Source organism: Prionailurus bengalensis, chromosome A3, assembly GCF_016509475.1.
Source record: "Prionailurus bengalensis isolate Pbe53 chromosome A3, Fcat_Pben_1.1_paternal_pri, whole genome shotgun sequence".
Lineage (NCBI taxonomy): Eukaryota > Metazoa > Chordata > Mammalia > Carnivora > Felidae > Prionailurus > Prionailurus bengalensis.
In genome coordinates, this window is record NC_057354.1 from 72,872,546 (window position 1) to 72,895,716 (window position 23,171).

Here is a 23,171-nt window from a genome sequence, read left to right on the forward strand (position 1 = left end):
TCATCTTTCTTCCTATAGCATTTCATTTATAGTCCCGTTCTACTTCTTGTTTTTACTTCTCTTTAATCCATTCTGCTTCCAACTACACTTATTTGTGTACACATATCTGTGCCTCTCACTAATCAAAAAGGATAGTATTTTCAAGGTCAAGCTGGTGGCTTGTTTTTATAGCCCCTATGGCTGTGCTTATGGCCAGGACTTCAAAAGTGTCTTCAATTAAATTAAAGTCCTTGGGGATAGTTGGCCTGGAGAAGAAACGATAGTGTGACAGCTATTTCAACAATGTGAAAGATGCCATGGTGTGTGGCTCCAGGGGGCAAACCCTGGATGGAAGGTGAAAGGTTAAAGGAAGGTCTTTCTGAAAAATAAAGATGTTTAACATCAGTAAGGGCTGCTTTGTAAGGTAGTGACTGGATGACTTCCTGCATTTAAAATTGACACATGCAGTCAGATCCCAGGATGAAGGGGTACGTTACAATATGAAAATTTGATTTTACATGAAAGGATGCTGATGCTTAAAATTCATCATGGTTTCTTTAAATAGCAGTGTGTCTTTGTGAGTTTAAAGTAAGATTCACTTTGCAAATGTTCACCTCAGAGTTTCTCACTGACACATCTTTCCACCATCATTACAGCCAATCGAGCCTCGACTCAGCAGCATATTGTGTTTGGAGTCTTTCATAACCAAAGGGGCTGATGTCTGTCCCAGTTTCCAGAGCAGTGTGTCTGTAACAAAACAAAACAAAACAACAACAAAAAAATGCTGCATGTGTCATATCAGCTTCCCTTCTCTTTAACAAGTGAGGTGGAAGGGGTGCAGAGAGGCCATGGGAGCCCATAGAAGCGTCTCTTCCAACACAGGCCCTGTCCCAAGAGTGCTGTGTTCCAGCTAGTGCTGTAAAACTGCAGAAAATCTATCTCCACATTGGCTTTTTCTTTCTTTATGGACCTCCCTCTGTTGCACAGCGTGCTTCAAACCAGGGATCAGGACTCAGAAAGATTCTGAGGAAATTCAAAGTGGATTATGGAGGTTTGAATGGTTAATTCTCGCATGGTTCACTGCTTCACAAAGTTAATGGGTTGGATGTCCTGCCACCTCTTGATGCACATTCCTTGTAAGCCTTTAAAAGGACGGTTATTGTTAAGGGGCCCATTGGATAACACCTCTCTTCATTATGTGAGTTGTTGACAAATAAGAGAGTAAAGCAGAAATCTTCAGGTAGGTGGACTTTGTAATAATCTCTCCTGCAGAATTAAACACACTCACCTAGGCATAGGCAGGGCTCCCCTGACAAGCAAAGCAGAAGTGATGATCCCCAAGCGTAATGTACTCCCCAGAGAAGGAAGAAGAGAAAGCACCTGGGCAATGCTTGTTTCTTCTTCCAAACGTAACACTTAGATAAGTCTGTGTGTGAGGAGTAGGGACAGGGTAGAATGGTCAGGAGTGTCACACTAATAGATATTCCTTCTCAAAGAAGGAGCTATTACAGGGGTGAAGAAGCTTTCTCCTCTAGACATAGGTCATCAAATCTAGAGAGAGCTCAACCAGAGTTCTGGCTGCAGTATGTCAAGATGATCTGTTCCCCAGAGCGTTTTGTTGTGGAGTGATAGGAAGAGTCAGGGATGTTGTATGGTGACCAGAGTTGGAGAATGACTGCCCTTGTTCTACGGATAGAGACAGATTGAGATATAATTCACATAATATTAAATTCACCCTTTTAAAGTGTTCATAGCATACTAAATATACAGTGATTTTTCCAATAGTCTGAATATTTTTGTACCCATCACCACTATCTAGTTCCAGAACACTTCTGCCACCCCAAAAAAGGGTTCCTCTCTCACAATTCCCTTTATCAGTAGTTCCCCATTCCTCACCTGTCCCTTCCCTCAGGGGCCAGGTCAGGGTCAAGGCCACTATAATGTCCTTGTCCTTTCCCTCATGGTTTCAAGAAGGCTGCTATATCTCCATCATGATATTCATTCTACAGTCAGGAATAGAGAGGAAAGGCTATACGGGCAAAACCCCTGGCTGAGTCAGTCCTGTCAATGGGCTTTCCTGAAATCCTCAAGCATCAATCTGTCTCACATCTCAGGGCCACTCCTCTTTCAAGGAAGATGGGAAATACAGAAAGGCATGTTGCTGCCCCAAGTAAAATCAGAGTCTGTTAGAAAGGTAGAAGAGAAAGATGGATTTTGTGTAGGCAGCTGGCAGTGTCTGCCACAGATGTTCATATATTAAATAAATTTAACCGAATAATTATTACATTCTGTATTCTTTCCCAAGTAGGGACACAGAAGGACATATTACAGAGTCGTTGATCTCCATGGTTTCAACCTCAAAACATTAGATCAGAAACCAAGACAAGCTAAATTTCTGTTAAGTACACATTAAATCTTTCACACATGAAAGATTTATTTCAGTCTTATGATTTTTTTTTTGTCCATCTGTCACTGCCTAAAGTAATGGGCAACACTTCCATTTTTGACCCAGTTTGTGAAGCAATATGAACTTAGCCTAAAGTTACGTCTCTTACACTTAAATGGCAGTTCTTTAGTTCTAGCATTTTAGGATTTGTTCAATAAATATGTGTGTGCCCTTATCACTCACAGTTAAAAATACTACCAGCAGTGCACCTAGATGGCTCAGTTGGCTAAGGGTTTGACTTCGGCTCAGGTCATGATCTCACAGCTCTTGGGTTTGAGCCCCTGTCGGGCTCTGTGCTGACAGCTCAGAGCCCGGAGCCTGCTTCAGATTCTGTGTCTCCCTCTTTCTCTGCCCCTCCCCACCTCCTGCACGCGCACGTACGCGCTCTCTCTCTCTCAAAAATAAATAAACATTAAGGAAATTTTTAAAAAATAGAAATATAAAAAAAATCACCACCAGATCTTGCTCCTCTAAGTTCTATAAGATGACCGATTTTCTTTCTTTTCCATTCTTGTGGTTGTATTCGTTGTTTTTTTTGTTTTGTTTTGTTTTTTGTTTTTTGTTTTTTTTTTTTGGTCAACCTAGGCATTATCTAGTGGCTTCTCACTATCCTTTGTATCATATATACTATGTATGTATACAGGTAATGTTAACTTTAAAACTGCCAGTTATTTTGCCAGCAAAAATGGATTTATTTGGGAATAAAAGAGAATTATAAGTCAGGACAAACAAGCTGGGTCACAACCTTAGATGAGCCTGGGCAACAAAGGAACACATGATTTTTTTAAGGAGAAAACAGGTACGTTGGGAAAGCTGTTAAACAGAAAGTCCACTAACGTAAACTGGGAGCTACAAATATGGTGCTTCTCATTGGCTGAGCTGTTGCCCTGGATGGGACAGGGGTGGTGCTGAGGAAATGTTTCTTTCTTGGGCTGGAGTAGTAAAGTAGTATCCACGTGCATGGTCCAGTAAGTGTAAGGTCAAGTCTCTCCTTTCCTGTTGGGTCTGCAAATGACTACCAGTGGTAGGGCATGAGAGCTCCCTCTGCTGAAACCTCCTGAATCCATTTTAGTGAAATTTCCCATTACTAATTTTCACAGCGCTATGTATTATCCTTAAGGTAATGTTCTGCTAGAATCAACACAGAATTCTTGAAATTCTTTTCAACTCTGGAATGCAGTAAATTTATCATCACTTTGAAATAAAGTCTAATCAATATGCTGATATGTGTATTTGCAATATTAATAGCAAATTATTACAGGAGAGTTAAATATTTCACTTAAGTATATATCAGCTGGTTTGTCTTTGATTCATTTATTCAACAACTATGTGCCAAGTCCTGGTCTAGGTTCTGGGAACACAGTGGTGAACAAGACAGAATAGAACTTACAGTGAAGACAGGAAATTTTTTAAAAAGCAAATAAATGCATTGTAATGTCATATGTAATCAGTACTATGCCTATACAGGAAACATGGGGTGCGTTGCTGTTTTAGGTGAATTGGCCAGGGGACATATTTCTAAGGAGATGATATCTGTGCAGAGACTTGAATAATGAGAAGATCAGAGGAAAGAGCATTTTAGGCAGAGGGAATGATACATGCAAAGACTGTGAGGCAGGAATATGTTTGGCATGTTGAGGAGCACAAAGGAGGCAAATTCGGCTGAAATGGAGTGTGCCACGAGAGGAGTCCTAAAATAAGAGGTAGACAGACTCATCAGAGGGAGTCTGCAGGCTGTGGCAATCAGGATACCTTTTATGTTGAGTGTAATGGGGAGTCAGTACAGGGTTTTAAGCTGGGGATGAAAGTGATTTGACTTTACTTAAGACAATCACCGTAGTTGTTTTATAGAGACTAGACTGTAGGACAGCAGAACTAGAAACACAGAGGCTAGTTAAGGGGGCTGTTGAGAGATTACGATAATTTGGACTAGGGCATGAAAACACCATTACCCATTTTTCTAGAAACAGTTGAATCAGAACTATTATTATTATTATTATTATTGTTATTTTAGTGAGTCTTAAGTGAAGTTTGGGGCTAGAAATAATTTGTAAAGGGAGTGCAATGACATGTTTTTGGATATTTAGCTAAGTGACAGTCTAAGGAGACCTGGGACGCTCTGACACCAGGGGAGGTGTTTTTGCCTTTTCATTGTCTGTAGCTTCTTTCATGTAGTGCTGCTGACTTGTAAGATAGGTGAAGCAACATTGCTATGCAAGGTCATGATTTATTACCAACATGAACTTGAACAGCGTCACTGGGAAATGCATCTGATCTGCAGGACCCTATGAGACTTTTCCCCTTTATGATGCAATTCTTGATCGGAAATAAAAATCCTTTTCAAACCTTTCCCAGGCCTTTCTTTGAGGTAGTGCCAACCATCGGTTCTAAACTTTAGTGGGCATGAGAATCAGCTGGAGAGCATGTTAAAACCAGATTCTTGGACTCCACCTGCAGAGCTTCTGTTTCTGTAGGTCTGGGGAGGGGCCTGAGATTTGATTGTCTAAAAAACTCAGGTTCTGCTGGCGCTGCAGGGCATTGGAATACTCTTTGAATAGCAAAGAGCTGGGCCAGATGTTTTCCATTTCTGGTTATTTCAGTTGCCTGGCTTTCTTTTCATAATGCTGACATTGTGGGGGGGTGGGGTGGTGGTGCTCACTGAGAAGGACCTCAGGGGAATATCCTCAATACAGCCTGGACCAAAACCTTCAAGTCTTCTTGGTCAGCGTTTTTTGGGATCTGCTCATGCTTAGGATAAAACAACTGCACACTTTTCACCAGTGCTGCCTGTTTTCTGTCCTGTTTTGTCCCTCTCTTCTACATGGCCTGGTTTAGCTCAAGTTTCTCTTTGAAAGTTCTGCCAGTCCCTTTTATGTCTGCAAGCTACTCTCTTTCCCTCCCTCTATCTAACAAATTGCCTTTCTGATTCCCCTTCAGATCAATACTTGCCACTCATCATTTCTCCTCACTTTGTATGTATCTTTTAAACTATGTTTTATAGCCCTATAAAAATTCCATTTGTGATGTATCCTGTCTTTATTGCTTTACTATGCTTTTCCTCATTTTCATTTGATACCACAATATGCTATTGTCAGGAAACAAGTGATGCCCCCTGTTATTATAAATCTGCTTACAAAATACATAAGATTATCTAAGCCATTGATCCCTTCTATCTCTTTTAAAGCAGGCTCAGTTGCTGTAGGTGGAAGCACTATCTTATGGCCTCTTTGAATATTGGTTTGACCTATCGCTTATGATTTCCCAATGTATTAAAAAATATTTTTTTCAGTTGAGGCATAATTTAAATTCAGTAGCATTCACCCTTTTTAGTGTACAGTTGAATGAGTTTTGAAAAATGCATACAGATCTGTAACCCTCACCACAGATGAGATGCAGAGCAGTGCCTTCACCCCAGAAAGTTCCTTCTTGCCCCATTACAGCACCCCTTCTTCCTTCAGCCCTTGGCAACAGCTCATCAGTTTCCCATCCCCGTAGTTTTGCCTTTCCAGAATGTGGAATTAAAATGGAAACAGAAATGTTTTTATTACATTCTAACTTGAATTTAGTCCTTGCACTTAAAGAAGAAATTCTAAAAGCTGAGGATGGATAAATTTTATGCCAAATATACTCAACTGTCCTTGTGATCAGTAGTTTGTTTTGTTTACTTTTTTGAAATGGAATGAGTATGCAGTGTGGCATTTCATGATTCTTTGGTTTCAGAATATTACTATCTTTCTCCAAAAATAGTCTTCCTTTTTCATTTTTATTTTAAAAGAGAACGATTTTTAAAAATACTTTCTGAATATGTTCAGACGTAAAAGGTTTTGTTCATTTCATTTACTTACTATTTAATGGACTAGATAAAAATTAAGTCAGGAAATATATACCTTTTTTTAAAGGTAGACAAACTGACATTTCTTTTCATCTTTTTTTAATACAGGTGTTTGCTTCAGAATGGTAAGTCAGTAAGTCTGTTCACTATTTTTTTTTTTTTTTGCCATTTTCTCCCTACTGTTATTTCTATTCACAGACATAGAGCAGTTTTCTACTTAGTGCTAGCCTACTGCTTATTTTCCATCCTTGACAGCAAATGAAGTATTTGTATTTCTTCCAAATTACTGCTTGATGTTTTTGATTAAAGCTGTCTTTTAAAAGTAGTCTATTAAAAACATTTCAGCCTGCCTCGTTTTTAGTTAATGTTTTGTATGAATTTCAAAAGTACTTCTACTGGGATAATCAAATGAAATGTTTTGGTTAGGTATATAGAATATAAAGTATGGGATCTTCCCCTTGTTCTGGATCGAAGAACCCCCTCCAGGCAAATGTCTGTATCTTGAATTGCAAAATGAAAAATGCTCATGTTGCATAAGAAAGTGGTTCTCGGTTTTTAGAAGTTAAGACTTCTTATTGCTTTACATTTTTTAATTTTGTTAATATACTCTTTTCCTAAAAGTTAAATGTGCATGTGTTTTTACCTACTATTTCAGCTGGCAGTCACTAGCTTATTACCTGTCTGTTCTTAACCTCTGAGGGTTCTAACATGTTCCCAACCAGTAAAGTCTCCTTGTTTTGAGATAGCCCCTCCCCCCACAGTTCAGATTCTCTCACTTTTCATTATTATTTTCAGAACTGGCTCCAACATAAATTCTGGCTATAACCATCTTGGGTTGTATTGCTTCATTTAATTGGGGATGTAGAGTGTATAGATTCTTGGTCACTCTGACCTCCAAACAGAAGACCATATTTTTAAAAATTTCCGGTAGATGAGATCTAGAAGAATTTAGTATGATATAGTTACAATAGTTCAAAATCAAAATGTTGCTAGGTTTTCATTTGCCGGTAGCATAACTGAATTTGGAACTGAGAAAAGGAATTTTTAAAAACTGTTAAGAATAATAGGAGAAATAAACTTATCTATAGACAATTAACAACGTGTGTGTAGCAAGTCCACAGCCAATGGAAGACATCAGAATCTTTTAATTGAATTCTTTGTATTGATTATAACTCCGTATTTTTCCTCAGTGATTGAAAATCTCAGAGTGATCATCTTTTGGAACCAGACAATGTAATTCACTGTTAGCAGGCATGGGGGCAATGCAACTGAATTTTATGGATCCCAAAACACATCACGGAAACTGTTTTCTGAAGTAATTCCCACTATCAGTTTATTGTTTTATAATGTGTTTGTCTTTACTGAAAGTTGAATTTACTAAAAAATACCACTTAAGTGAGGATTCCTGTGAACAGAGGTATGATTGTAGGTCAGCTACACAATTTTTGGCATAGACTATATTTTAGGAAAGAAAATTGTCAGTCAGTTTTTGATGTTGGATTTTGTTTCTCATATTTTCTCCTGAAACCAGTACACAGAAGATGAGGCTAGGAAAATAGGAGTGGTTGGCTGGGTGAAGAATACCAGCAAAGGGACTGTGACAGGCCAAGTGCAAGGCCCCGAAGACAAAGTCAACTCCATGTAAGTAGCAAGACTAATAATGCACTTATGCAATTTATGAACTTTTTTTTAATGCTTCATTGGACAGTAAGAACAATATTGATGGACCAAATTCAGTTTGTGGATATAACTCAACTCGCATGTTTTTAGGCATACTAGAAAGGATGTCCTCAGATCTGGGAATGGAATTTGTACATGTAGAAATGGATTTCCCACTTGGGCAGGCCCTCAAAAAGAACAATAGTGTCACTCTCTAGTCTATTTGAATTGAGTTCTGTCTCTTCTAACCTGGGAGAAGCATCCTGGGCCCACATATCTCTTATCCAAAGTAGTTGTGAAGAAGCATAGTGCCTTTGGATGGTTCTTAAAGTTCTTAAAGTAGACTTCAAGGCAAAAAGGCTGCTCTCTCCTTTTTATTAAGTATATTATTTATGTAATTGTAATTTTATTTTTGCTGTTGATGAAAGTGTATTCTGTGAGCTATATGGTTATGATAATGAATCCTTGTATTCCAAAAGAGATCAGATTCAGTAACATAGAAAAAAGTGCCCTGTCACATTCAAAAACCTTCTTTTTTTGTAAGTTCCACTACTCTTTGTTGTCTTTTTTTTCCTAATAAAAAAGAGCTAACATTTATTGAGTATTTGCAATGTTAGACAATATGCTAAACACTTCACATAGGTTTTCTCGTTTAATCTACACAATGGATCTTATCATACCCAATTTAATTCATTTTATTGTTTGCAATTTATTTTTGTTCTCATTAATGTTTTTAGATTTCAAGGTAATACTTTTTTGATTATTGTAATAAGTGAAGTAGTAAGATGCTGAGAGATTAAAAAAAAAATTAAGCTAGTAATCTGCCCCATTCCCCTCTGCTTCCCTCCCCTTGATGGCACCTGTGCCTGTGGCTTTGTGAATACTTTCTGAAGCTTTCTCTTTCACTTAAAACTATTTAAGAATTTATTTAGGGTTTGGTTGTTTTTACTGAAATAGAATACTTGATGCATATTCTTCTGTAACTAGTTTTTTCATTTTATAGACATTCATCAATCAGTAAATATATCACCACTGACTCCTTATTTTTCCTAATTTCTTTATGCATAAGTACATACTTTGTGTAAAACTGTACCCCAACTTGGAAAGTGAGGTCTACAATTTTAGTTTCATAAAATTCTTTTAACAGTTAATGAAAAACAATAATTATCAGTAGGATTGCCACACAAGCATACAAGAAAAAATTCTGAGACTTCTATTGTAAACAGTTCAATGGATGAGAAAGTGCCAAATGACTATGAGGTATTGAGAATGCAGGCTGCATGGAAGATTGACTCTCATGCCTATCATGTTATATCCTAATCCACATTGTAGCCATTTTTGATTAATATCCTTAACATAAATATGATCATATCATACATGCTACCCAATTTTTCTTTTCAACCCCTGCACACCCACTTTTCCTTCTCAGTTCTACAAGTAATCTATATTGGCAACTGGGTGGGTTTCCTCCCATGTTTGTCTCCATATTCACCTTCTCATATACATCTGATCCACTACTGGCTATTTACCCAAAGAAAATGAAAACACTAATTCAAAAAGATATATATATATATATATATATATATATATATATATATATATATATATACCCTTGTGTTTATTGCAGCATTATTTACAATAACCAAATTATGGAAATAGCCCCAGTGTCCATTGACAGATGAATGGATAAAGAGGGTGTGGTGTATATATAATGGAATATCACTCAGCCATAAAAAAGAATGAAATCTTGCCATTTGCAACAACATGGATGGATCTAGAAAGTATAATGCTAGGCCAAATAAGTCAGAGAAAGACAAATACCATATGATTTCACTCATGTGTGGAATTTAAGAAACAAAACAAATGAACAAAGAAAAAAGAGACAAACCAAAAACCAGACTCTTAACTATAAAGAACAAACAGATGGTTACCAGAGGGGAGGCGGGTAAGGGGATGGGTGGAATAGGTGAAGGGGATTAAGATTACACTCATGATGAGCACTGAGTAATGTACAGAATTGATGAATCACTCTATTGTACACCTAAGACCGTATGTCAATTATACTGAAATTAAAAAACAAAACAAAACAGGGACACCTGGGTGGCTCGGTCCGTTAAGTGTTGGACTTCAGCTCAGGTCATGATCTCACAGTTTGTAAGTTCGAGCCCCACGTCAGGCTCTGTGCTGACAGCTTGGAGCCTGGAGCCTGTTTCAGATTTTGTGACTCCCTTTCTTTCTGCCCCTCGCCCACTTGCACTCTTTCTCTCAAAAATAAATAAACATTAAAAAAAAATTAAAAAAAAAAACAAAGCAAAACAAAAATACATCCCAGAAAATCTGTCCAAGTCAGATGGTAGAGCTTCAATTCATTCTTTTCAATGGCCGCTTAATAATTGACAGTGTTAGTGCACCATTTTTTATTACCTTATTTCTGAAAATTCATTTTGTTTCTCTCTCTCTTTTTTTTTCCAATAAGAGCAATGCTATAATAAACATTTTATTGGTGATTTTATTTTTGGGAGATAGATTCCCAGAAGTGCAGTTTGTTGGTTGACATATCTGTGTACTATTAATTTTAAAAATATTTGTCAGACTGCTTTTCAAAACAGCTGTAAACAATTTACATTTTTTTCTCTTCATCCTGTGGGCAATTGGTATTATTGCTGTCTAATTTTTCTTTGATCTGATTGGGTGTAGAGTGATATGGTATTTTTTCACTGTAATTTGCATTTCTCTAATTACTGGTTATTTTGAGCATCTTCATGCTTGTGGCTATGTGGGTTTGTTCTCCTGAACTAACTCCCTTTCACATCCTTTACCCATTTGTCTGTGGGGCTGCTTGTCTCTTGCCAATGTTTAAGAGCTCTTTGTATATTGGTAATGATTACTAACTCATTATCTGTAATCTCTTTTGCAAGTATTTTCCCAATTCTATCCTTTGCCTATTCATTAGTTTTGTTTATTTATGATAGTTTTTTTTTTTTTGCGACGCGAATTGTTTTTATTTTTATAAACTCACATATAGTTATCTTTTCTTTCTGGTTAAGAAACAGATCATAAATGTTGTTCCCTAGGTTTCCTTCTACCTTTATGATGCTTTATTTATTATGTTAAGCATTTATTCCATCTGGAATTTGTTTTTTATTTAGAATATGAGACTGGGGACTATTTTCTACCATGATGTAACAGCCAGTTGTGCCAGCACTATTTTTAAATAATCGCTCTTTCCCCATCAAGTTGAAATACATTTTTATCATGTATTAAAATCACATGTAAACTGGATTCTGTTTCTGGATTCTGGGTTCCGTTCTCTTTACTTAATAGATCTGTTTACCTATTCCTAGACTAATACTCCATATTGATTTAATTATACTGGCTTTATAGGTTATTTCCCTTCACTATTTTTTTTTATTCATTTATTTGCTTTCTTGGGCATTTATTTTCTCTCTAAACTTTAAGATACTTTTATCCATTTAATTGAAACTATAGTTTTTTTTTTTTTTAAACTTCCCTGTTTGTCTTACAAATATGCTTTTTAAAATAAACTTTAGGGGTGCCTGGCTGACTCAGTCAGTAGAGCATGCAACTCTTGATCTCATGGATGTGAGAACCCCACATTGGGTGTAGAGATTACTTAAAAATAAAATCTTAAAAACGCCCCAACTTTATCTTTTAGAAGTTTTAGATTTACAGAAAAATTGTGAAGATACTACCAAGAGTTTCCATGTACTTCTCACCCACTTTCCCCCATTAAAATTTTATATTAGTATGATACTTATGTTACAATTAATGAACCAGTAGTGATGTATTAGTATTAACTAAAGTTCATAGTTTATTCAGACTTTTTTTTAGCTTTTACCTAATGTTCCTTTTCTCTTTAGGAGTCCATATTTTACTTGCTTTTTTTTTTTTTTTTTAATTTTTTTTCAACGTTTATTTATTTTTGGGACAGAGAGAGACAGAGCATGAACGGGGGAGGGGCAGAGAGAGAGGGAGACACAGAATAGGAAGCAGGTTCCAGGCTCTGAGCCATCAGCCCAGAGCTTGACGCGGGGCTCGAACTCACGGACCGCGAGATCGTGACCTGGCTGAAGTCGGACGCTTAACCGACTGCGCCACCCAGGCGCCCCTTACTTGCTTTTTAATTCCACACTTTTATGACATTAAGAGAATTGTTATTAAATTTTCCCATCTAAGAATATTTCATTTTCATTTTCTCAGATTTTTAAATTTATCCTTCAGTATGGTTTTATGGCTATCATCATTAAGATTTTGTGCTTTCCTTGCTGACTTTATTCCTAAGTCTTTGTGTTAGTTTGGGCTACTGTAGCAAAGTCCTGTAGACTGGGTGGCTTATAAGCAACAGAACTTTATTTCTCACAGTTCTGAAGGCTGGAAGTCTGAGATTAGAGTGCCAGCATTGTCGAATTCTGGTGAGACCCCCGGCTGGGTTGTAGATTACCAACTTCTCATTCCGTCCTCATATGGCATAAAGAGAGCCAGTCAGCTTTCTGGTCTCTTGTTATAAGGGCACCAATCCCATTCATGAGGTGTCTGCCCTCATCCTCATGATCTAACTATCTCCCCAAAGCCCCACCTCCAAATACCATCACATTGGGGATTAGGCATCAACATGTGAATTTGGGTGGGTGGGGGGGACACATTCATTCCATAACAATATTTTATTGCCCTTTTCATGACTGTGTATGGAATATTTTTCCCATTTCTGTTTCCCATGCTATAATAGGGAAAGCCTAAGGACTTTTGTATATTTATCTTACATCAGAGTTACCTTATCAAATATTCTCATTAATTCTACTAATTTTTTGGGGGGGGAGGGTTAAACTATAGTTATTGGGTTTTTTAAGTACACAAGTGTGTAATTAGCAAAAAATAATGTTTTTTTTTTTCATTTCATTTGCCAGACCCATCAAGACAATGTTGAATAATAGCAATAGTGGGCATCCCTGTCTGATTGTATTTGAAATGGTTTTGTTTCACCAAGTAGAATAGTTTGCTGTTGATTTTCATTAAATGTACTTTATCACATTGAATTTCACTTTGCATTCCTTGAATTAAGCTCTGATTGGTCACAGAGTGTTATTCTTTTGAATCATAGCTGAATATTACTTGTTAATATTTTATTTAGAATTTTTGCATCTATATTTATAAGAGGGATTATGGTTTCTTTTAAAAAATTTTCTTTATTATGTTTTAGTGTTAAAATTTTGTTGGCTTCATAAAATGTATTAGGAAATTTTCCATTTTTTCCTTCATTCTGGAATAACTTGAATAATATTGGAATTTCTGTTATTGAGTTAGCTGAAACAAGTTATGAAATCACTTGGTCCTTGTACCTTCTCAATGGTGGGCTACCAATTGTTTTTATTTTTCTTTCTGTTATTGTTATTATTATTTTTTTAATTTTAGAGATAGCATGAACCATTAGGGTAGAGGGGTAGAGGGAGAGAGAGAGAGAGAGAGATAATCCCAAGCAAACTCCACACTCAATGTGGAGCCTGACTTTGGGCTCTATACCATGATCCTAGGATGGTGACCTGAGCCGAAATCGAGTCAGTTGCTCAAGAGACTGAGCCACCCAGGCATCCCCCAATCTAGCGTATTGTAATTGGTTGTTTGAATTTTCCACTTTTCCCAGATTCATTTATGTTTTCCTAAGAAATTATCCAGGTTTTCTAGGTTTTCAAATTGCTTGTCATGGATTTTATACTTTAAAAAAATCTCTTTTGATTTGCGGTCATATGTTCTTTGAAATTTTCCTAATCTTATATAATTTGATTCTCTTCTTTTTCCTTAATTGGGTTTAGAAAGGATTTATGTGTTGATATATTAAAAAAAAAAACATTTTGCGGGCGTCTGGGTGGCTCAGCCGGCTAAGAGTCGGACTCCGGCTCAGATAATGATCTCGCAGTTTGTGGGTTAGAGCCCCGCATAGGGCTCTGTGCTGCTTCGGATAATGTGTCTCCCTCTCCCCCTCCCCTGCTCGTGCTCAGTCTCTCTCTCAAAAATAAATAAACATTAAAAAAAATTAAAACAACATTTTGGATTTATTAATCATTTCTCCCCCCCCCTTTTTTTTTTTTTTGGTTTTCCAGTCATTAATTTCAACTTTCATCTTTACTAATTCCCTCTTTATTTCTTTGTTGATCTTTAAGTCTTCATCATGAATTGTAGTTCCCTTTAGGTTTAGTCTTTCTTTTTTCTTTTTTAATAAGATATTTTTGAAAAGTTTGTTTATTTATTTTAAGAGAGAGAGTGTGTGAGTGGGGAAGAGGCAGAGAGAATGAGAGAGAGAATCCCAAGCAGGCTTCATGCTGTCAGGCTGGAGCCTGAAGTGGGGTTTAAACTCACAAAACTGGGAGATCATGACCTGAGCCGAAATCAAGAGTTAGACGCTTAACCAAATGAGCCACCCAGGTGCCCCTAATTTTAGTCTTTTTAAGTCAGTAATGAAGATGATTAAGCATTTGCCCTTAAATACAGCTTTTGTTTGTTACATAGGTTGGGTAAAAAGTGTTCTTTTCATTGCTTTCTGGATAGTCTATAAGTTCATTTTTGGTTCCTCTTCAAATAATAACAAATGACATTCTGGGTATGTGTTTTTTTAAAATATCCAGTGTCCTTCTCTATCTTTAATAATGTTTTTTTGCCTTAAAGTTACTTTATCTGGTATTAACAGAGATATGTACACTTTATTTATATATATGTTTGCATAGAGTATCTTTTCATTATTTTAATTTCAATGTTTCTTTCTCATTGTGTGCTTTTGTTTGTTTTTACTGAAGTAGTTGATGGACAATGTTATATTAGTTTCAAGTGTATTTCAATATATTTTATATATGTATCTCATGTTTTTAAATTAGTATATTTATCCATTTAAGTTTAATGGAATCATTAATGTTTAGAATTAAATGTGTATCTTACTGTATTTTCCCCTTTGTCTTATTAGTTCTGTTTTCCTTTTCTTCTTTCTAGCCTTTATTTAAATTGATTATTTTTTATTATTCCACTTTTTTTGTCTGTTAGAAGTTGTATATTCTTTTTGTTTCTTTTATTAGTTCCTAGAGATACAACATACAACCATAACTGCTCAAAATTTGACATTAATTTATCTCTTTACTCTTTTCCTAATAATGCAACATCTCTAACATTTAACTTGCTATTTATTTAAGTTCATTTAACTCACTATTTATTTAGATGCTAATTTTTTTAATGTTTATTTATTTTTGAGAGAGATAGAGAGGGGGAGACACAGTGCAAGCAGGGGAGGGCAGAGAGAGGAGGGAGTCACAGAATCTGGAGGCTCCACGCTTTGAGCTGTCAGCACAGAGCCCCATGTGGGGCTCCAACCCACCAGCTGTGAGATTATGACCTGAGCTGAAGTCAGACCATCAACCGACTGAGCCACCCAGGCTCCCCTAGATGCTAATTTTAATGACCTATTTTAAAACTCATAAGAAATTATTTTTAAAAGTCAGTATTTTGGGGGGTATTCTATATATTTGCCATTTGTTTTGTTATTTTTTTCCTTCCTAATTCTCTGAGCTTCTGTGTAGGAATATTTCCATTCTGCCAAAAAATGTTCTTTAGTATTTTCCTTCATTTGGGCAGCTGGTGATGTGTTACTTCAGTTTTGGTTTGTCTCTACGTGTTTTTATTTTACCTTCATTCTTGAAAAATATCTTTGTTTCATGTAGAACTCTGACATAGCAGTTATTTTTTCCAGTACCCTGTGGATAACATTACAATGTCTAACTCATGCATTGTTTTGTTGTGAAATTGGCTGTCAGTTTTACACCTTGCTTCTTGAAAATAATTTTGCTGCTTTTAAAATGGCAATGATAATAAAATTGCCAGTTTATAGTTTGTGATAATAAATATAACATTAAGCCTGTCAGTTGGTTTAGGTGATTTTCTCCCGTAATACTTAGTTCTCTGGATATGTATGCAGTAGAGGCATGAAGTGGGGTTCATCCAGGGCTTGGTTGTTGCCAGCTATAAGGAGCAGAAGTGAGAGAGCAGGGTTTGAGGGCATTTACAAGAGTGTGAATAGAAGGATGAATCCCGAACCTAAGTTCAGACAAAATGAGAAATGAGCTTGGAGAAAATTGATGGGCAGTGAGAAACGGTTGTCTTATTTAATTGTGGGTGTAAGGAATTGTAACAGCTTGCAGGAGCCATGTTTTGTTGCACAATTCAGTCCTGGAATCAGCAGAGTCAGTGCAGAAAGGAAGGGATGGAAGGGGGATGTGAGACATCTGCGATGTTTCCTGCCCTGCTGTGAGTGAAGTTCTAGTGTAGATAGGCTCTTGCACTGACTTTTTTTTCTGTGTCCAGTGGTTCTTTAACCAGATTTCATCTGACTGTTGCTCAGTGGAACTTCCTTCAGCTGTCTGAAAAATTACTGAAATTCGGCACGTTTTGGTATTGTCCTTTTTAAATTGCTTTTTATTACGGGATTTTCAAGCAGATCCATGGATAGAGAGAATGGGACAATGAGCATCATGTGTCTGTTACCTGGTTTCAATAACAATTTATGACATTCTTATTTCACATATTCCTCCAACTTTTCTTTTACTTTTCTCATTGTTAGAGTATTAAAGCGAATTTCCTACATCATATCATGCACCTGTAAGTTAGGTTGAGCAATATGAAACTACCAATGTTTGACAAAATTTTGAGCCACAAAATAGCAGTTTCATATTGTTGGAAGAGTTTTCTCTAAGTCTTTCTCTAAGTCTCTAAGACTTTTACTATTTTTCTCTAACAGAAACTCTATATACCCATCAATATATTTTTCTAAACTCTACAGCAGATCTATCTCCAAATGTCAGAGTGAAAAGTCTGTTACACTTTCCCTGAGGCTTGTCTTCTCCCCAGTCTGGGTCTGTGCCTGCTGGACAGCTATCATTCTCATGCTTCCCTTTGTCCCCTTCCTGTGGAGTGGGTTCCTGTTTTCTCAATCATATTTTTATCTTCCTGGACTTATTCCTTTGTTTGTTGAAGCCTAATTCTCCACTAGCTTCACAAGGAAAGATACGAGAGAGACAAAAAGTTTGAACCCTTGACCGCCTTCATTTACACTCATACTTGATGGATTGTTCGAGTTTTAAAATCCCAAGCCCCCAAATCATCACCCACCCAGAATTTTGATGGCATAACTCCGTGACTTCTCGTGAGACTGCCCAGAGATTTGATGTCTTTCTCATACCAGGGATTGGAAAATATATCTGTTTATTTTCCTCAGAAAATGTTTTAGATATTCAGTGTATCCTTCTTTCTCTGTGTTTCAGTCCTCTGCCAGAGCGCATGTTTTAATTTCATTTGAAATGCTGGGCTCTGGGAGGAGGAGAATTTCTGTGTCTTTGAAGATTTCTTTCCCGCTCTCTTTTGGTTGTCCTCTTCTGAAACTTGCTTATGGACCTGATTCTTTGATTTTTCTTTTTTCTTTTCTTTTCTTTTCTTTTCTTTTCTTTTCTTTTCTTTTCTTTTCTTTTCTTTTCTTTGTTTTTCTGTGCTAGCTTCCAAACTTTACTATCTGGAAACTGTCTCAATTTTGTCTTCCAACTTTCCGATTAATTTTGTTGTGTCTGCTTCATAGAGTCTTGTCCTTGTTTTCTTCAGATTTCCCTGATGGTATTGTGTGTGCGTTTTTTCATTTTGTTTCCTTCTGCTTTTTGCACTGTTTCTCTTTCCTCTTCTTTTATTCATAAATATGAACAGACAGCCAAGAATAAACAGACTTAAAAAAATTTTTTTAATGTTAATTTATTTTTGAGAGGGAGACAGAATGCGAGCAGAGGAGGGGCAGAGGAGGGGCAGAATCTGAAGCAGGCTCCAGGCTCTGTCAGCACAGAGCCCAGTGCAGGGTTCGAACCCATGAACTGCGAGGTCATGACCTGAGCCGAAGTTGGACACTTAATTAACTGAGCCACCAAGCACCCCAAGAATAAACAGACTTTTAAGGAAATTTTCCATAAATTCTGAGGGAGAGATGATGTTTTTGTTGGGAAACCTCCCAAATGTTAAATCTGTAGGTCCTGTCTTTCCTTCCTGGTGCCTCCAGATCCAAAGTCTTCTGTGGAGTCATGAGGTAAGCTGACTAGCTTCTCCTTGTTTTTGGTTCTGCAGGCACTTAGGCCGAAGCATCTTTGGTTTTTCTGTGTAGTTACTTATCCTCCATCCGCTTTCCTTCTAATTTGTTGAAACCTCTTGCTCAGGTTATAGTTCTGTATCAGCTGGAACTATTTTTAGCTGCAAGTTAATAGAAAAACAGAACTTAGAAAGGATAAAACAAATGGGTTCATTTTTCTTGGTAACAAGAAGTCTGCAGGTAGATGGTTACTGGCCTTGGTTCAGTAGCTTGGTAGCATCAGGGTCAATGTTTCTGAGATTTGCTCAGCCTTTCCTTTGTGGTCAGGAAAAGGGAAAGTGCAGCTGTACAGAATATCCATAATTAAGACATGAAGAAGGCAAGAAGGGATAATGGTTGTGTTGCTTTCCCCAAACTTGCCCCAGCTTACATCTGTGGGTATTTCACTGGCTTGTATAGGGCCATATGAATATTCCTTGCTACAAAGAAGACTGGGAAATTGGTTTGGCATATTGATTCCCTGAACAAAATTGGTGTTCTCTTGGCCAGAAAGAAGGGGAGGATAATGAGTAGTGGGTAGGCAATGAATGATGTCTGCTACATTTTTTGTATTTTGATTCTATTATTTTATTTTATTTTTTAAATGTTTTATTTATTTTTGAGAGAGAGAGAGAAACAGAACATCTGAAGCAGGCTCTGCACTGACAGCACAGAGCCTAATGCGGGGCTTGAACTCACGAACTGCGAGATCATGACCCAAGCTGAAGTCAGATGCTTAACTGACTAAGCCACCAAGGTGACCCGATGCTATCATTTTAATGGGGTTTCATGTAAAAGGACATGAGTGTGCCATGTTTAATTGTACCGTGAAGCTTACGTGAGAAAATCCACAGAAAGCACTTAGCATAGAGCCTGGCCCAGAATAAAGAACAAATAAACGTTTGCTCTCATTAGGTGACCCATAGGACTCCATCTCTGCACGTGGGGTTCTAGTGGCAGTTGGACTGGCCAGGTGGAAATGCCACTAGGCTCTTGGATATATGGGTCATCCCTGCAGAGAAACTGGGCTAGAGAAATAAATTTGGTGGTTGTCCCTCTGTGGATAGTGTTTGAAGTTATATACATGGATGGGATTACCAGGGAGAGCTTTCTTGATGATAGGTAAACAGGAAGCATGCAGCAGAGAATGTAAATCAAGCTTCACCAACATTATAAATTGGAATGCCATTACAAATAAAAATAGATGGTAGAGAGTGAATTCATTCCTCTAGCATGTACTGTGTGCAGTGTTGGTTAAAGTACTGAATTATCAAAAAATTAAACCACGGTAAAGAGAAGTTACAGAAATAGGTGGCAAGGTCAGACTACATGTGGTATATTTATGGTTAAATAAATATCACCTTATTTTCTTCTGGTTGTTAAAAAACTTTATTTATTTAAGGGTGCTATGACATAAAGAATCAGAATTAAATTGTCTTTTAAAAACATGAGCGTGCTTTCATCCGAAGTTATTGAAATGTGGAATTCAACAGGCAACATCATTTAGAGGTGGCTTGGCTACGATTGTAGCAGCTCTTTGGAAAGGTGCCAGGAGATCCCAGGACATGCTGCAGAAGTGTGTATTTTCTTCCCCTTCTGTGTTTCATTTGGTCAGAAAGAATGACTGATGGCTTTCTTTTGCAAATTGCACTATGTGATTCCAATTGTGGTGGTAAGATTCGCCAACATTTTTTGATACCTAGAAACCATTTGAGTCTATTGTTTTATTTTAATTTTAAAGTTTATTTATTTATTTTGAGAAAGAGCAATGAAAAGTCAGAGAGGGAGAGAGAGAATCCTAAGCAGGCTCTACACACTGTCAGCATAGAGCCCAACTCGGGGCTCCATCTCATAAACTGTGAGATCATGACCTGAGCTGAAATCAAGGCTCAGACGCTTAATGAACTGAGCTACCCAGTTGTCCCTAAGTCTATTGTTTCATTAAAGCTACTTTTCCCATTGGTAACCATTTAAAATTAATGTATAGAGTTATAATTCTGAGCACAAACTTTTTTTCCCTAAGTTTACTTATTTATTTTGAGAGAGAACGCATGAGTGGGAAAGGGACAGAGAGAGAATCCCAAGCAGGCTTCGTGCTGTCAGTGCACAGCTGGGCATAAACTTTTGACTAAATCTGTACAAAATATATTTTTCTTAAAAACTAAATGGAAATTCTGGGGGAAAAAAGCCCTCAAAACACAAAAAACGAAAAACATTTGCATGTGGACACAGCCAAATTCTAAAATTAAAATTACATCTTGATTGCTATATATTTTTAAAACCATATGTCATATATGTGTAGTTTGCACTTGAAAGCATCATTGATGGGCTGGAGAATGTACTCAAGAGAGTGATCAAATGGTTACGTGGTCTGGAAAACTATATCACAATATAGGTAATGCTTGAAGGCATTGAAGGTATTTAGACTTGAGAAAAGAATACTTGAGGGAATCATGATAGTTTACTTCAAGTATTTGAAGGGCTGATACATGGGAAAAGATAAGTCTTTTATGTTGTTCTAGAAAGTGATAATTTTGGTTATAGTAATGGGTGAATTTGTTTATTTCAATTCACTTTGACAAAGAATTTTCCTGTAAAGGTATCTAATGTATCTAATGGAATTTTATCAATAACTAGGAGTGGTCTACATCAGGGATTGGCATACCATGGCTTTCAGGCCAGATCTGGCCTATTGCCTGTTTTGCAAATAAAGATTTATTGGATCACAGCCCATTCATTCATGTTTTGTCTTCTGTTGCTTCTGTGTTACATTGGCAGAGTTAGCAACTGTAACAGAGACTGGATGACCACAAAGCCTCAACTATTTACTCTCTGTCCCTTTATAGAAAGAGTACCAACTGATGGTGTAGATATCAGACAAGTCAAGGGTGTGGTAAAACATCTAACTCATTGGATGGTAAGTCAGTGTAGGTGACCTCATAGGTCCTGTCCAACTGAGATTCTATGGTTCTATGCAGAGTTGACAATATACATGTATTTAAAATGTGTCCATATATTAAGAGAAGCAGAATAGAGGCATGTTCATCAATATAGTCATGTTTGTCTCTTCCACAGATATTTAGCATTTGTGTGAAATAGGAATTTTAACAACGTTCTGCTTTAACTATGAAATGCCATTGTTTTGGATTTCTAGTTGTTACAGCAATGGATTGGAATGAAGCAATGGATTTTGTAAACAGGTAGTGTCAGATTAAAAGTTATTTAAAATTAAAATTTTTTTTCACCTGTTATTTATTTTTGCGAGACAGAGAGAGAGACAGAGTGTGAGCACGGGAGGGGCAGAGAGGGAGGGAGACACAGAAACCGAAGCAGGCTCCAGGCTCTGAGTGTCAGCGCAGAGCCTGACCTGGGGCTCGAACCCACAAACTGTGAGATCATGACCTGAGCCGAAGTCGGACACTTAACGGACTGAGCCACCCAGGCGCCCCAAAGTTATTTAAAAAAAATAAATAAATAACTGTTCTCAGGCAGACCATTAGTGGCATGAATTTCTATGCAACCAGAATTACCAGTTTTTCCTTTTTCATCTGAGAATCTCAAGGCACTTACCTAATATTTTTTATGCCTTATCATCAAAGTTTTTTCTACAAATACATAGGATTATTAAGAAAGTTTCTTTGGTTCTGTGTGAGTATAGGTGTGGGTGTGTTTTCCATTGCATGTTCTATTGCAATACAGAAGACTTGGACACTTTCTAAGAGAAAGAAATTCATTGAGGAGCTATAATTTTGGGAAAAAAATTTTAGTGTGACCTGACTGATATAAATCATTCCAGTGGAAAATTAAAAACATAACAAAATATCTACAGGGGAGCTGGAGTTTTCACATCAGGTTTTAGACCCCAAATACCAAGTCATTTATTTTCCTTTGGAATATAGCATCTGTATGAAAACTACTTAAATCCCTGGTTTTTGCTTTAAAGTTTACATTTTAGATATGTGAATTTAGTAAGATAATAATATTTAAGAAACGTATAATGCAGCAGTAATGAACTTTTAAAAAATTAATAGATTTTATTTTATTTTTTTTAATTTTTTTTAACGTTTTATTTATTTTTGAGACAGGGAGAGACAGAGCATGAACGGGGGAGGGTCAGAGAGAGAGGGAGACACAGAATCTGAAACAGGCTCCAGATTCTGAGCAGTAAGCACAGAGCCCAACGCGGGGCTCCAACTCACGGACAGTGAGATTGTGACCTGAGCCGAAGTCGGACGCTTAACCGACTGAGCCACCCAGGCGCCCCAATAGATTTTATTTTTAAGAGAAGTTTTAGGTTTACAGAAAAATTGTGTCAGAAAGTAGAGTTCCCATATATCCCCTCACCTCTGCCCCCACCCCACCCCTATTTGCCTCTATATTATGAACATCTTACATTAGTGTAGCACATTTGTTACAATTGATGAGCCAATATTGATACACTATTATGAACTAAAGCCTATAGTTTACACTGGAGTTCATTCTTTGTGTTGTAGGTTTTGTGGGATTTGACAAATGTAGAATGACACATGTCCACCATTCTGGTATCATACACAATATGTCTACTGCCCTAAAAATCCTGTGTTCCAACCTGTTTATTCCTCCCTCCCACTCTCCTAACCCCTGCCAATCAGTCATGTTTTCACTGCGTCCATAGTTTTTCCACAATGGCATATAGTTGGAATTACATAGTATTCAGCCTTTTCAGATGGGCTTCTTTCATTTGGAAATATGCTTTCAAGATTCCTCCGTGTCTTTTCATGGCTTGAGAGTTCCTCCCTTTCTCCCTCCTTTTGGTGTGTGTGTGTGGGTGGGGGCGGGTGGGGGTGTGTGTGGTGGGTTGGAATTTATTTCAAAAAACAGATTTTAGATGATAATTGTATAGTTTAAATTTTAAAGTACAGAAATGTTGAGTTTTTAAAGCTTTTTTTTAAGACTTTGCTTTTTTAGAGCAGTTTTAGGTTTACGATAAAATTGAGAGGAAGGCATAAAAATTTCCTGTGTATGCCCTCCCCGACACATGTGTAACTTCCCCCGTTATCAGTATCACTCACCAGAATGTTTGTTGTTTTTTTTTTAATCAAGGATGGACCTGCGTTGACACA

The 23,171-nt window shown here is 37.1% G+C and overlaps 1 protein-coding gene across 2 annotated transcripts in view; it reads left to right on the forward strand.

Annotated features, from left to right (window-relative positions):
- Nucleotides 1–23,171, forward strand: part of ACYP2 (acylphosphatase 2) — a 189,852-nt gene that overhangs the window by 27,148 nt on the left and 139,533 nt on the right. For both annotated transcript variants that reach the window (XM_043603384.1, XM_043603383.1), the window contains exons 2-3: nt 6,366–6,382; nt 7,789–7,898. In XM_043603384.1, coding sequence (XP_043459319.1) covers nt 6,380–6,382; nt 7,789–7,898 — 113 coding nt within the window. In that variant the 5' untranslated portion in view covers nt 6,366–6,379. The remainder of the gene's footprint in view (nt 1–6,365; nt 6,383–7,788; nt 7,899–23,171) is intronic.